The sequence below is a fragment of the Haliotis rubra genome, unplaced genomic scaffold (assembly GCF_003918875.1).
Source record: "Haliotis rubra isolate DU_JTF1 unplaced genomic scaffold, ASM391887v1 Scf1449, whole genome shotgun sequence".
NCBI classification, from domain to species: domain Eukaryota; kingdom Metazoa; phylum Mollusca; class Gastropoda; order Lepetellida; family Haliotidae; genus Haliotis; species Haliotis rubra.
This window is the reverse complement of record NW_025765391.1, coordinates 123,389-139,789: the sequence shown is the minus strand read 5'-3', so window position 1 is coordinate 139,789 and position 16,401 is coordinate 123,389. Positions and strand designations below refer to the sequence as shown.

Sequence of the window (16,401 nt, the reverse complement as noted above, 5' to 3'; positions counted from 1 at the left end):
TTGTTAAATTTCACAACTGGCAAAGTGGACATCAAGAGGTAAAGAAATACAGCATCAAAATTATAATTTCCTGTCACGTTACAGTATTTAGGCAAAATAATTTGCAACGTTCACAGAGCAATTCTATTAAGCTTGGTTATTCATCATTATTATTCAATGAGACTGAAGCAGATACACTACCAGGTGAGACGAATGCTATACACCAACCTGTTTCTGACTGAAAGTGATTGACAATGCGTTGTCCAGCATCATGAGTAAGGAACAAATCAGACACTGGTCGTATTCCATTTTCAAGGGATATGCCAGTTGTAGATTTTGGTATTTTATCATTCCGACGTTGCTGATTTTGACAGACCGATCTGTGTCGATACCAAGGCAATGGAAAATTGTGATGACTATTGTCAAATACGCTGGGAATCGCGACAGGAAAAGTCTGCAACGTTTAGTGGCGAGGGGTTTGAGTCTTGCTTTCTACAAAATATCCTGATCACTCCCCGTATATCCATAGCTCGTATTTTGGTACCGGTTATGTAGGTTTACCGATATAGGGTTTTACATGACCCGGAATTCCTGCGTATTTGACTCAACACTTCTGTCAGACTCTCCCAAAATATTTTCAGACGGTCATAGCTGACTCAATAATAGCTGAATCCAAATAATTTCACTTTATACAATAAAAAAATTAAGTTTTCTGACTGTCAATTGCAATCGGAAAAATCACACAATATGTGTTACAGCCTAGCTTTATTTAGAATAAATGATGGAATAATTTCATTGACATTTCTTCATTGTTTACAAAGTTAAAAAGTGACTATTGTTTCTCTCACCAGTAGACTTGAGGACCTCGACTTTGCAGATGACCTAGCGCTCCTAGCACACAGGCTCAAGGACATGCAAGACAAGCTGGATGAACTGGGAACTGTCTCAAGCCCAGGTGGCGTCAAGACAAACAGAGATAAGACGAAAGTTCTGAGGACCCAAAACAAACAGCAAGATCCATTACAGATCAACGGACAAGTGATTGAAGACGTCACCGAATTCCCCTGTCTGGGCAGCAAAATCAGTACAACTGGTGGCACAGACGAGGAAATCAAGGCTAGGATCAGAAAAGCCCATTATGCTTTCACCACATTAAGACCGATCTGGAAATGCACGGTCCTATCCCTGAAAACCAAACTCCGGATCTTCAGCTCAAATGTTCGTCCTGTCCTGCTTTATGGATCGGAAACGTGGAGAGTAACCATGACGAGCTCCATCAAAATACAGACTTTCCTCAATAAGTGTCTCCAACAGATCCTCTGTATAAAGTGGTTCGATAAAGTCTCCAGCAGATCAAGCGACAAAAGTGGCGTTAGATTGGGCATACGCTAAGAAAGCACAAAACAAATATCACCAGACAAGCGCTTGACTGGAACCTTTAGTTACAAGGCAAGAGGAAAAGAGGACGTCCAAAACAGACCTGTAAGCTCACGTGACATGGGCGTTTTACGGAGACAATGTGTCACTGTTGTAAGTTCATGTCACATGGGCGTTTTACGGGGACAATGTATCACTGTTGTAAGCTCACGTGACATGGTCGTTTTACGGAGACAATGTGTCACTGTTGTAAGCTCACGTGACATGGTCGTTTTACGGAGACAATGTCTCACTGTTGTAAGCTCACGTGGCATGGGTGGTGCATGTACTGATCAAAAGTTGACATTATTTGAAACACAAGTTCAAGCAAAATTGTTTTTGCTAATCATGTCTATTCATTCGTTCAAATGTACACGTTATTGTAAATGGAATTATGACCACTCCATCCCCTATAAAATATTTCATTGTTTAGATAGACCAAGATGACTAGTAAAAGGATGCTAAAATTTACTGAAAACTATCAATAGCCAAAGTGAATGATAACATGTGACAAGGTACTCAATGCCCGAAGAAATCCTGGTATATTATCGAGGAACAATTGTGCCCGAAAGTGCCTTAATAATGCATTGTGCCCCAACAAAAAGAAGGAAAAAAAAGAAGATTTGGACTGAAAAATGAGTTGTCTACCACACATTATATATGGTTGCAAGAGGCATTTCAATTAACAAAATAGGGTCATTGTTTTAACCTAAAAGAACTCCGATGTTGAAATCTTTTGAAATGTATTTTACGTATCAACGAAATAAACTCTGACAAGTAAATTAAAGTTAAACACAGATTATTCCTAACTGTGGCCTTTGACATTACTCATACCTTACGTCGTCGCTGGAGGTTAACTAATTACACAAAGAATATATTTTATTTGACCAAATGATATAGATTATTTATTATCAGCAGTTAACCGTAATTGTTCACCTAGTTTTCTTCAACGTTTATTGCAATCAAAACAATATTGCCGGGCTGGAAATCACGTTGAAAATAATTGTCTTCAAAACAAAACAAACTTGAAAACATTACTTACAGCGTAGCGCGGAAGCAATTGAAACATGAGAAAACGGAGTCTAAGTACATTGAATCCCCAATATAAGTCAATTAACAAAGGGCTTTACCACATAAATGTGACATACACCGCGTCATTTTACACATGTCGCGTCTGCTTCCACCAAAGATTCTGAATAACGCGCATGAAAAGTTCGTGCAACGGAAGTGTGTCCCGATTGGCTAAACTCGTAACCATGACAGCACGTGACTATTCTGGCGAACACCTGTGTGAAATATACAAGGCTTTTGTCCTGACTGACACGTGTTTATGTAAGCATTCTTAACCAATGAATCCTCGGTGTTTGGGAAGTTGAAATAGAGTAAAGTAAACACAACACGAACTGCCGTGTTGAATTAATCTTAAGATAATAATGCTTCAATAAAGGACGTGGAATATTGGTTGGATTTGAACCTTGAAATGTTAACGTTGAATCAAAGTTAGAAACAATATTAAAGTTCCAATAAAATATTTGAATCAAGTCGGGATGGAATGTTCGTACTATTTAAGAGGTGAGGTGAAATGGGTTTAACGTCGCACTTTTAAAAGAATATTTCGCTCACATGACGACGTGCATGCGTGACGTGTGTAGGTGCGGCTGCTTGAACTAGCCCAAACTGAAGCTGGTTTTATAGTGCTAGCCCACTGAGATACCATGCCGCAGTGAAGCATGAATACCCCACTCAGACACATTATATACTACTCAAAACAAGTTAAGGGTCATGCGATGTCATCATGTAATGTTATTGATGGGGCTGGTAGCATTATGTATAAATAAAATTTTACATTCCGTGTATGGCAGTTTATTCAAAACCATTGCAGAACCTGGATAAAGGCTGCAGATAACCGTGGTGCCAATAGTCATCATGTGGTAGGGTGTTAAAAAATGATCAAATTGAAACATCGAGTGCTTCACAGAAGCGCCACCACTGTGCGTGTGAAAGATGATGTTTCACCATGAACAACATGTGCACGTGTTCTTCGTGGGATTAGTGCTGTGCATGCTTATTGTCCCTATAAAACTTGTAATTGTCGCTTTGTTGTTGTCACTTGAAATTCAACAATGGCAAGAGAAGAGAATGACAGAGGAAGAGCTCTTGCGTGGCTTCAAGATAGCGAACCTCAACGCAGTGTGGCTCAGAGACTAAATGTGAGTCAGAGTGTCATTGGAAGGTTATGGCACCGGTTTCGTGTCACTGGAACGCTGACTAATCGACCACGTTCTGGCAGGCCTCCATCAACAACTCCTAGAGAAGACCGATACCTGACAAATATGTCTCTCCCACAACGCAGAGTAGCTGCCAGACAATTCCGTGACCAACTGAGAACTGCCACAAGTACCCTGGTATCTGATCAGACTCTCAGTAACCGACTGACGAGGAACAATCTTCGGGCACGGTGACCAGCAGTACGACCACCGCCCCTTCAGCAACACACAACGGCAAGACATGACTGGTGTAGACGCCATGTTCGTTGGCAACGTGCTCAGTGGGCATCAGTTCTTTTCTCCGACGAGTCTAGGTTTACTCTACAGTTCAATGGTGGTAGAACTCGTGTGTATCGGCGTCCAGGAGGGAGGTTTGCTGACGTTAACGTCAAGCAACGTTTGACATTTGGAGGCGGGGTGTCATGGTTTGGGGTGCATTTTCCTTTCATCAAAGGACACCTCTCTATGTCTTTAATGGTACCCTCACCGGAAATCGCTATCTACGGGAGATTATCAGACCCCTTGTTTTGCAATGTTTACAACGTACCGGCGTCGGATCCATATTCGAAGGTGGCAATGCCCGACCACACCGTGCCCATGTTGTGACGGACTTCCGTAGACAGAACAATGTTCAGCACATGGAATGCCCGGCATATTCAGCAGATTTAGCCCCTATGGAACATGCTTGGGACGAGTAAGTACGTCGGCTTCGTAACAACCACGCCCCTCCAAACAACCGTGCAGAACTGGCCCAGTATCTCATTGCAGAATGGCAGACAATACCCCAAGCCTTCTTCCAACGTCTGGTGAACAGTATGAGGTGAACTGCTTGTCTTACTGCTCGAGGTGGTAACATCCGTTATTAGTCCAATGTTGGCGTTTGAATTTTTACTTCTGCCAGTAGGTCACTTTGACCTTATTGATCAGCAATCACTGACATTCCTGCTGTTTTTGTCTCCCGTTATGGTTATCATGAAATGTTGGCTCGAGTTGTTATATGATCGCTACATTTTACTGTTATTTATATTTGTAGTTATGGCCATTAAAAGTTTTGACCCTTAACTTGTTTTGAGTAGTAGATGAAGCTGACTAGACGCGCGACATCCCACGATGCATTGTGTGAATGTAAACATTGCGAACGTTGCCGTGTCGCTGTTTAATTGCGAGTCGATCCGAGATATATTATCCGTCGAAAAACATAAACGTAATCTTTCCACCAGTGATGTTAGCTGAGCGAAGCAACTGCAAACCAAGAAATGGTATGCTGCGGAGTAGTGTACGAGGCGATGACAACTGGGTACGTTTGATTACGAGGGGGCAGACGAGAATGGCGTTGTGACGTCAATACATTGTGACGTCATGCAAAAAGTGAACTTTATCGCCTGATAAAGTACTGTCGACGCCTTTGATCTTTTAGCGAAGCATCTTAGAATTATAAATAACCACTCGTGTGTAATCAATCGTTGTTTATTGACTGTATATTTAGTAGTTCAGTCTCTCATCGCAGACAGGAGGGACACTGTGTGAGAAAGGTATGCCGACTGGACTTCTCTGTCTCCCAGTGCAAACAGGCTGTAGTCGCGGCCCACGTCGAAGTAGGTGGGGCTCCAGGGGTGGTGGATGATCATCACGTCGTGGAGGCACCGGCTGTTCTGACAGTGGGATTCACTCCCGTCCAGCTCTATAAGCTGATCGCCTCGGCCATGGGACTTCATCGAATCTGAAGATTGGGTTTAACCAATTTAAACCCTGTTTCCCTATGCTATCCCAATACTTCAAGAGAACAAGTATTACAATATCTATTCACTTATTTACAAAGAAAAGTTGATTATCAAAACGTACTAAAAACGAAAGAGTTTTGCTATAAATGAGAACCATAACTTTACGCATTTCGACTAAAGTATACAAATACATGGAGGTTCGCCTTATCTAACAGTTCGTTATATGCCTGTTCGTTATATGCCTGTTCGCTGTTAACGTAGTTTATTGTGTATCTTGTTACATGACATGTAGCCAGTTCCAATTACAATATCAATTTTTTACCAAACACAAAACACCTGAATACAGGTTTTATAAGATGATAGTATTTGTTGGTATGTTACGTTGATGCCCCAGACTGCTTTCATGAGAACCCAATATGTAATAATAATAATAATGCTAATTTGTGCGCCTAGAATCCAAAGCGATGCTGTTCTCTGGCGTTACATTATTACCCTGACGGATTTCTACTTTCAAAGCTGCTACTAAGCGCGACCGTATAGGTCCGTACATCCGCTTTTCAGGTACCCATTTTAAACAGCTGGGTGGACTGAATGCAATGTGGACGAAGTGCCTTGCCCAGGGTCACAACACAGTATGAGACCCAGGTCACATTTTTTTTTGTGTCTCCACCGGGATTCGAACCCGGGGCTTTGGCGTGAGAGGCCAGCATGCTAACCACTACACCACTGTGCTCCACCTGTACATTGCACTACAGGAAGTAATATTATCACTGAATACAAACTGTTATTACCACATGAACAACGGAAACATTATCAGCCTAACTTATCAGCTGACCGCCTCCGTGGTGTAGTGGTTAGAGCGTCCGCCCGGAGAGCGGAAGGTCGCGGGTTCGATCCCCGGCCGCGTCATACCAAAAGACGTTGAAATATGATACTTGTTGGTCCCTGCCTGGCGCTCGACATTAATGGGTACAACAAGGACTGGTCGGCTCGGAGTCAGTATAATGTGTCTGAGTGGGGTATTCATGCTTCACTGCGGCATGGTATCTCAGTGGGCTAGCACTATAAAACCAGCTTAAGTCCGGGCTAGTACAAGCAGCCGCACATACACATACACACGCATGCACGTCGTCATATGAGCGAAATATTCTCAAGCACGACGTTAAACGCAATTCCACCACCACCACCACTTATCAGCTAGTAACTTAATTAACGGCAATCTTGTCAGTCGTGGTACTAACTGGCATTCATGGAGAACACAGATCCCATCCTTGCATACACAAAATATTCCTTTCTCAACATAGATAGGGCATTACCATAAGGTCCTCCTGCAAAATAGAAACATTGTGTATTATCCAAAGCAATAACAGTTTCTAACGCTTATGTAAAACATTGTATAAGTTGCTGAATTTATTATTCTCCAGGGTGCTGTTCCACTACCCTGATATTTTTCTCGAGGTTTTTTCTCCACGTTTTCACTTTGTTCCAAAACTACTTCCATCGTCCGCTAGACTATGCAAAAGGAGATAACTCGTGCCTCGCATTTCTCTATCTCTCACCAAAGAGTCTCGATCTAAGCTTAGATCGGATCGTAAGATCGGGACCGGCTACGATCGGCCTAAGAACGGTTAGTGGAACGGGTGTAACTTTCAGCTGAGACGATTGTAAAATTGGCGTAACTTGCTAGGATTGATCTTAGATAAGATCGGTTAGTGGAACGGCACCCTAGACCTCCTGTACGAGGACAGAGATCGGAGGTGATCACAACTGGAGACAAGTCATCCGTGTCTTTACATCAGCTATTCTCTTGATGTGTACAGCACAAATGGTTCACCACCAAGTGTTCAGCCAGTGAAGATCCGGGTTAGAATTGATCTTCAGTAGCCCGTGCTTGTCGTAAGAGGCGACTGACGGGATCGGGTGGTCAGGCTCGCTGATTTGACTGACACATGTCATAGCATCCCAATTACCTAGATCGATGCATATTGTCATGCTGTTGATCACTGGATTGTCTGGTCCGGACTCGATTATTTATAGCTGAAATATTGCTGAGTGTGGCGTTAAACAACAAACACACAAATCATCATCGTAATAATCTGTGTCACAATACGTGTCTATCGAAAGGTCATGATACAAAACGATACTGATATCTGTAGTATAAAATTACATGAACACAAATAATAAAATAATGCTATAATTTCACTCGTCACCTGAGCAGCACATGAGCAACACAAACAAATATGCAATGAGAATGCATGTGTCTGAAAAGTACTTTGGTCAAAGAATCCCCTGTTATATCTATAAGATTTCACTTTGTATAAATACAAAACATCGTGGTGTGTCAAACATGTTGCTAATTTCTTTGCGCAAAGACAGAAGAATAATTGATAAAATGTCCGCTGTGAACGGGGCACGATTCGCGACTCGTCTACTTCCAGAATCACACAGCTTTCACGAATGAATTCTTTTATTAGCACGAAAAATGAAAACGTTGTTGCGATGTTACCAGCACCATCCAAATTGTAGTAAAATATTTTCTGATCAAACTGTCTGTTTATGTCATTGGCTGCCAGCTGACTGAAGAATTCATTGGCTACAAACGCTCCACTGGAATGGGCCACCACAGCGACAAAGCCTGGCCTCTGGTGCGTCAGCAGGTGCCTGCAAAAGACGAGACACTCGAAACACATTTCAAACTCGATGGCCTTTCGTAATGCGAGTGGTTAAAGCGTTTGTTCGTCACGCCAAAGACTCGGGATCGATTCCCCATATGGGTAAAAATTGGCGCAGCCCGTTTCTGGTGTTCCCCGCCAGAATATTGCTGGAATATTGGTGACAGCGGCGTAAACCTAAACTCACTCACTCACACGTTAAGGACAGGACGTTGGTGTTGCTACTCACTGTACCAGCTTGGAGTTTGAAATCTCCTTGGCGTTGTACAAGGAATCCTGAGGTCCCTTCACTGCATAGACCTTCCCCACTGCCAGACCCTTGAGATCGGAGTGAGTCACCAGCCGGTCGGCCCAGTCACGGGCCACCGTATCCGTTACCCCGTATCCACCGTAACACAGCAGGACGTTTTCTAAAATTGCAAGGAAGGTATGAATACAAGTTTAATAAGGTGATAGTATTTGTTGGTATGTTACGTTGATGCCCCAAACTGCATCATTTGCTTCCGTCGTAAAGGGTTTGTATTTTTGCAGTAAACAAACAACGGTACTAGTCATTGAGAAATTGCCTAAAGTAATGAAATTTACGAGATTAAAGTAATGCGATTGACAAGGCTCGACGGCGGGGGGTTAGCCTAGTGGATAAATGCGTTCGCTAGTCAGACCAAAGACCCGGGTGGGGTACAATGTGTGAAACCCATTTCAGGTCTCTTTTCGTGATATTTCTGGGATATTGCTAAAAGCGGCGTGAAACTGCACTGACTCACTGGTACAAAACACCGATGTTCTTATGAGATCCCGCGGTTTATGGTATTGCAGCTGCGCTGTGACACTTATAGATAGATATAGGACCTTGTTAATGATAAAGGTATAACGTCAGTCCAAACGAATTCCTCGTCTTGGCTATCCTCAAAAACACATTCCGTCTTGTGTAATGGACCAAACAGCTGTGAAAATGATATGCATGAAACACCAGTGTTCGCCGTACCCTGCCACGGCGGTCTGTAACCAAACCAGACAATCAAGTGTTTTATGGACCAGAAAATCAAGTTGGACATAATAATTAATATATATGAATATTTATAGTGCGCCTTTCCAGGTCTCATATCCAGCTAAAAGCGCACAATCTGATTATTATTTCCCCAGATAACCCAAGCTGAATCTGTGAGGCGCTAGAAGGTTAATAGTCGGGTACCCATTTTCTGCTGGGTGAACAGATTGCTTAAAATGCCCAGCACCAGATTCCCCAAAACATGTTATAACATTATGATGCTTTACGATGATAGAGGTAAAAATAACTGGACCTCTGGTGTCAGAAAGATACTTCAGTCTTGCGGCTATGATTACATCTTGAGAGAACAAAATGTAACAGCACCAGAGCATTTTATATATGATTTAACACAAAAGCTACAAGATATGTATTTTCAAAAGTGGCATTTTTCACTACGTTTACACATTAAGTTAAACCATTATTCCTGTTTTAAACACAATTTTTTTTATCTAGACATTAATGTTAAGAAATTCAGAACAGCATTAGCCCGTTTCAGATGTAGTTCCCATGATCTTCTAATAGAAAAAGGTAGGCATTTAGAGATACCACGGGAAAAACGATTGTGTAAATATTGTACTTATCAGGAGGTAGAAGATGAATATCACTTCTTGCTTGTTTGTCCATTGTATGCAAATATCAGAAAAGAATACATAAAGAAATATTTCTACTTGAACCCCCGAAAAGACAAATTCTATACCCTCAAGGCATCCCAAAATCAAACAGCCACACAATAACTCGCAATGTATATACACCATGCCGTGAATATGAGATCCTTTGCATTACAGATGTGATATTATTTACTATATATTCTTTTATATTGCACCCTCTGCTACTGTATGTATGTAAAATGTACTATAGGCCTACGGCCTCTGCAGTGCTGTAAATATAGATTGATTGATTGATTGAACAGAGGCAACTGTGAATAAACTCGCTTGCCTAAGGTGAGACCACATGTATCGCATATGCTTCGTTGTGAGGCAGGACTGAAGTCCTAGAGACTCTCAGGAGTCGAGGATTCATTGGAAGTCAATTGCTGCATACGACAAAGGATATCATCAAGTCCAGTAAGGAGCCACGATAAAATCCTTTGTTGTGTGTGCGTGGGGAAATGTAACTGGGAAAGTCAGGGTGGTTTGGTATAACATAAATTATGCCCCGAGTGAGTGAGTGAGTTGGGTTTTACGCCGCTTTTAGCAATATTCTAGCAATATAACGGCGGGGACACCAGAAATGGGCTTCACACAATGTGCCCATGTAGGGAATCGATCCCGAGTCTTCAGCGTGACGAGCGATCGCTTAAACAACTAGGCTACCCCACTGCTTCTATGCACCGAAGTGAAAAATGCTTCGCCATACCGTTAGAGAATGCTGACTGAGGCGTATAACATGTACCAAATTATTATCCTCTTGAAACAATTCGCCGAATAAAAGTATTCGTTACGTAAAACCAGTAAGGTATTATACATGGGGAAATACTCACTTCCAAATCCATAATCTTCATATGCTACTCCAATACCCAGGGGTGTCCACTACAACATGTATTAAAACAGAGTAGCGACAGTATGGAGGTACCTTAGTGACTACATCTACCGTTTATCGTTAACTGTTTATCGTCCACTACAACATGTATTAAAACAGAGTAGCGACAGTATGGATATACCGCAGTGACTACATCTACCGTTTATCGTTAACTGTTTATCGTCCACTATAACATGTATTAAAACAGAGTAGTGACAGTATGAAGGTACCGTAGTGACTACATCTACCGTTTATCGTTAACTGTTTATAGTCCAATATAACATGTATTAAATCAGAGTAGTGACAGTATGGAGGTACCGTAGTGACTACATCTACCGTTTATCGTTAACTGTTTATAGTCCAATATAACATGTATTAAATCAGAGTAGTGACAGTATGGAGGTACCGTAGTGACTACATCTACCGTTTATCGTTAACTGTTTATAGTCCACTATAACATGTATTAAAACAGAGTAATGACAGTATGAAGATACCGTAGTGACTACATCTACCGTTTATCGTTAACTGTTTATAGTCCACTACAACATGTATTAAAACAGAGTAGCGACAGTATGAAGATACCGTGGTGACTACATCTACCGTTTATCGTTAACTGTTTATAGTCCACTACAACATGTATTAAAACAGAGTAGTGACAGTATGAAGATACCGTAGTGACTACATCTACCGTTTATCGTTAACTGTTTATCGTCCACTACAGCATGTATTAAAACAGAGTAGCGACAGTATGAAGATACCGTGGTGACTACATCTACCGTTTATCGTCCACTACAACATGTATTAAAACAGAGTAGCGACAGTATGAAGATACCGTGGTGACTACATCTACCGTTTATCGTTAACTGTTTATAGTCCACTATAACATGTATTAAAACAGAGTAGTGACAGTATGAAGATACCGTGGTGACTACATCTACCGTTTATCGTTAACTGTTTATAGTCCACTACAACATGTATTAAAACAGAGTAGCGACGGTATGAAGATACCGTGGTGACTACATCTACCGTTTATCGTTAACTGTTTATAGTCCACTATAACATGTATTAAAACAGAGTAGTGACAGTATGAAGATACCGTGGTGACTACATCTACCGTTTATCGTTAACTGTTTATAGTCCACTACAACATGTATTAAAACAGAGTAGCGACGGTATGAAGATACCGTGGTGACTACATCTACCGTTTATCGTCCACTACAACATGTATTAAAACAGAGTAGCGACAGTATGAAGATACCGTGGTGACTGTATCTATAATCGTTTATCGTTAACTGTTTTAGTCCACTACAACATGTATTAAAACAGAGTAGTGACAGTATGAAGATACCGTGGTGACTACATCTACCGTTTTTCGTTAACTGTTTATAGTCCACTACAACATGTATTAAAACAGAGTAGCGACAGTATGAAGATACCGTGGTGACTACATCTACCGTTTATCGTCCACTACAACATGTATTAAAACAGAGTAGCGACAGTATGAAGATACCGTGGTGACTGTATCTATAATCGTTTATCGTTAACTGTTTTAGTCCACTATAACATGTATTAAAACAGAGTAGTGACAGTATGAAGATACCGTGGTGACTACATCTACCGTTTATCGTTAAGTGTTTATCATCCACTACAACATGTATTAAAACAGAGTAGCGACAGTATGAAGATACCGTGGTGACTACATCTACCGTTTATCGTCCACTACAACATGTATTAAAACAGAGTAGCGACAGTATGAAGATACCGTGGTGACTGTATCTATAATCGTTTATCGTTAACTGTTTTAGTCCACTACAACATGTATTAAAACAGAGTAGTGACAGTATGAAGGTACCTTAGTGACTACATCTGCCGTTTATCGTTAAGTGTTTATCATCCACTACAACATCATAGTGTATTAAATCAGAGTAACGACAGTATGGAGTTACCTTGGGGACTACATCTACCGTTTATCGTTAACTGTATTGTCAATGAGAATTAACTGAGATCCAAGTTTACACACCTGTTACGTTTTGTTTTTGCTTGTTTTTTAACGCCGCATTCCGCAATATTCCAGCTATATGACGGCGGTCTGTAAATAATCGAGTCTGGACCAGAGAATCGAGTGATCAGGATCTACACAACTGGGATACGATGACATGTGTCAACCAAGTCAACGAGCCTGACCACCCGATCCCGTTAGTCGCTCTACTTCCGTGAGCCCTTTTGTCACATGTTCGTTTTTCACATGAGCAAAGAATCCCATTTTTTTATGTCTTAATGATGCAAGTGTTAAAACGAACAGGCTATTAGTCGTAAACAAGGGGATAACGTTTTTGACAGTTCCTAGAAGATATAATAATTAATTTCATCATATAGAGGTCAAACAGGATTATCACCAAATCTTGTCCTTCGAATGTAGAGGAAGAAGTAAAAATGACTGCGACCTGTGGTCGACTTATTTGTAGGGCGATTAATTCCAAGGTCATATATGACGTACGAGGGCACACGAGAGACGTCGACACAGTCAATATTGCAGTAACATATGCCATATTTAGGATTACACTTTCTCAGTAAAGTACAGATTCTCGTGCTTTTGGGGGGCTGAGTCCCATCCGGGATTCAAACCCGCACTCTCTGAGTATGTCTGTCTGCTAGTTGTCAGACGCCCATTTTTAGGAGCCCAGGAGGCTGAGTGGGTTAGATCACAGAATCCCGGATAGGACTCTTATCATCCACACATCCGTACTACATGTCAGTCACTTTGTTCTAAAACGGCAACGGTTAGGATTAGCTTTCAGTAACCCCTGCTTGTCGTAAGAGGCGGGTGGTCAGGGTCATTGACTTAGTTGATACATTGTAGTAGTTCGACGCTCATGACAGTCACTGGATTGTCTGATCCAAACAAACAACAAGCATGGCCTTTGTCTGTGACGATGCAATTTACTGTTCAGAGTGGCGTGCCTTAGGCATGCCAAAAACAATGATCGTGGATTCGACACGTGGTTGACACATGTCATCAAACTAAGTTTATAACAAACTGAAACTGGTGGGCCCTTTGCTTTCGTTATAACCGTAGTATGTCATCGGTTCCTAATTGTGCAGATCAATGCTCATGCTATTGATCACTGGATTGTCTGGTCCAGACTCGATCATTTACAGACCGCAGCCATATAGCTGGAATATTGCTGAGTGCGGCGTAAAATTGAACTCACTCACTCACTATAACCATAGATTTATCCAGCTAATGTATATCCAAATAAATGCCAATATCTACTACTAAATGAGTATGCGTGAACGTGTCAAGCTAGTATATAATGGGAAAACTTGTATGAAAATGACAGCCAGAGCCCCGATTCTCTAATTTACTGAGAACGTGTATTCCAAATGTAACATATGTTACATATTTCCCACTTTCTTAATGTAACCGTGTAGTCACACTGTGAATAGAAGCGACAAAACCCTTTCCACATACATAAGAAATCTCTGCTAAAAGCAGAGTCGATTGTACAGCTGTGAAGCTATCATGAGCATATATTTGTTTCAGCTGTATTACAGCTGTACGATGTTGTTATAACCAAATCGAGTCTGGACCAGACATTCCAGTGATTGTAACCATGCGATACGATGACAGAGCATGTCTTTATGAATCAATTTACGAAGTAAATGTAAAATGCTGATTTGCACAGTGGCACCTAATTAGGTAAACTGTGGTACGACAGTGGTGCGCTTTTCCGAGTAACAGTGCCTGTAGAACGATAAATGGAACGCCACAAGCAGGAGTGGTGCCGTCTTTGCACAAAGAAAACATAGTATTTGGGGGAGGGCAAGACAGAGCAAGAAACACTCACGCCATAAACAGCAGCGGTACTGACTATGGCGAACACAACAGTCGTAATGTGAGCCATGTTAGAACCTGGCCTTCTCCACACTATATACATGTACATGTATATCTCTCAAAGATAAGGTTGACATACATAGCTTGTTCTAGGTTACTTCTGGCAATCACATGTATAATTATGAACTTTGTGCTGTAAAATAGGGCAGTGCGCTGAGAAGCTCTGGCTATCATTTTCATACAAGTTTTCCCATTATATACCAGTTTGACACGTTCACGCATACTCATTTAGTAGTAGATATTGGCATTTATTTGGATATACATTAGCTGCATATAACTATCGTTATAGTGAGTGAGTGAGTGAGTTTAGTTTCACGCCGCACTCAGCAATATTCCAGATATATGTCGGCGGTCTGTAAATAATAGAATTTGGACCAGACAATCCAGTGATCAATAGCATGAGCATTGATCTGCGCAATTAGGAACCGATGACATACTCCGGTTATAACGAACGCAACGGGCCCACCAGTTTCAGTTTGTTATAAACTTAGTTTGATGACATGTGTCAGCCACGTGTCGAATCCACGATCATTGTTTTTGGCATGACTAAGGCACGCCACTCTGAACTGTAAATTGCATCGTCATAGACAAGGGTCATGCTTGCTTGTTTGTTGAACGCCGCACTCAGCCATAATCCAGCATCGGCCTGGATCAGACAAGCCAGTGACTGTCATGAGCGTCGAACTACTACCATGTATCAACTAAGTCAATGACTCTGACCTCCCGCCTCTTACGACAAGCAGAGGTTACTGGGAAACTAATCCTAACCGTTGCCGTTTTAGAACAAATTGACTGACATGTGGTACGGGTGTGTGGATGCATACAGGTGCAATATGCGCATCAATAGCAACAGGGGAGGAGGTGAGGTGAGGTGAAATTGGGTTTAATGTCGTGCTTGAGAATATTTCGCTCATATGACGACGTGCATGCGTGTGTATGTGCATGTGCGGCTGATTGTACTAACCCAGGCTGAAGCTGGTTTTATAGTGCTAGCCCACTGAGATACCATGCTGCAGTGAAGCATGGATACCCCACTCAGACACATTATACTGACTCCGAGCCGACCAGTCCTTGTTGTACCCATTAATGCCGAGCGCCAGGCAGGGACCAACAAGTACCATATTTTAACGTCTTTTGGTATGACGTGGCGGACGCTCTAACCACTACACCACGGAGGCGGTATAACAGGGGGAGGAAGAAATATGATATACCGTTATCTCCAAACATTTGTCTGTAAGTAAGATAAATCTTTGCCATGAGTAAGTGAGTGAGTTTAGTTTTACGCCTCTTTTACCAATATTACAGCAATATCACGGCGGGGGACACCAGAAATGGGATTCACAGATTGCACCCATGTGGGGAATCGATCCTGGGTCTTCGGCGTGACGAGCCAACGCTTTTATCACTAGGCTACCCCACCGCCCCGCTTTGGCTTGACCTATGTAATAAAACATAGTAAAAATTTCACAGCATTATATTTTTCAAAACTTTCAATATCATAGGCCCCAGCTATCCAAAGACGTATATACGTCTTTGAGCTATCTTAAACACAGTCAAGCAGAAGAAATGATATACTTACCCCAGGTCTTGGTCCTCTTTAAAATCTTCACCATATGGTTAACGTGTGTCGTTGTTGAACGCCGTCGTGTTGACACCTTGTCGTTACACTTATGTGTGCCATATATTTGATTTCGTCAACTTATTTCATGGAACAATGATACACAAGAGGATGAAGGGGTATGTATAAAATACATGGCAGTCTCTTGGATATTACTATATATCTGTCGACACAACACTATCTGTTGTGATTTCTTGTGACATATTATGATTCCATATTGTGATTCCACGTTATGATTCCATATTACGATTCCATATTACGATTCCA

General features: G+C 41.6%; 1 protein-coding gene across 1 annotated transcript; it reads right to left on the bottom strand.

Moving 5' to 3' along the window:
- Positions 1-5,068: 5,068 nt before the first annotated feature.
- Positions 5,069-14,553, bottom strand: LOC124269419. Its single transcript, XM_046704424.1, has 6 exons — positions 14,470-14,553; positions 10,584-10,632; positions 8,285-8,465; positions 7,890-8,044; positions 6,625-6,711; positions 5,069-5,382 (listed from the first exon to the last, which is right to left on the bottom strand). The coding sequence occupies exons 1-6, from the start codon at positions 14,524-14,526 to the stop codon at positions 5,153-5,155; spliced, it is 759 nt and encodes a 252-aa protein (XP_046560380.1). The 5' UTR covers positions 14,527-14,553; the 3' UTR covers positions 5,069-5,152.
- Positions 14,554-16,401: the final 1,848 nt, after the last annotated feature.

Excerpts from the sequence above, each read along its gene's own strand:
- LOC124269419 (XM_046704424.1), bottom strand. The coding sequence starts at position 14,526 with ATGGCTCACATTACGACTGTTGTGTTCGCCATAGTCAGTACCGCTGCT. Across the intron at positions 8,045-8,284 it reads TCAAACTCCAAGCTGGTACA|GCACCTGCTGACGCACCAGA; the intron begins GTGAGTAGCAAC and ends CGTCTTTTGCAG. Across the intron at positions 6,712-7,889 it reads CTACAATTTGGATGGTGCTG|GAGGACCTTATGGTAATGCC; the intron begins GTAACATCGCAA and ends TCTATTTTGCAG.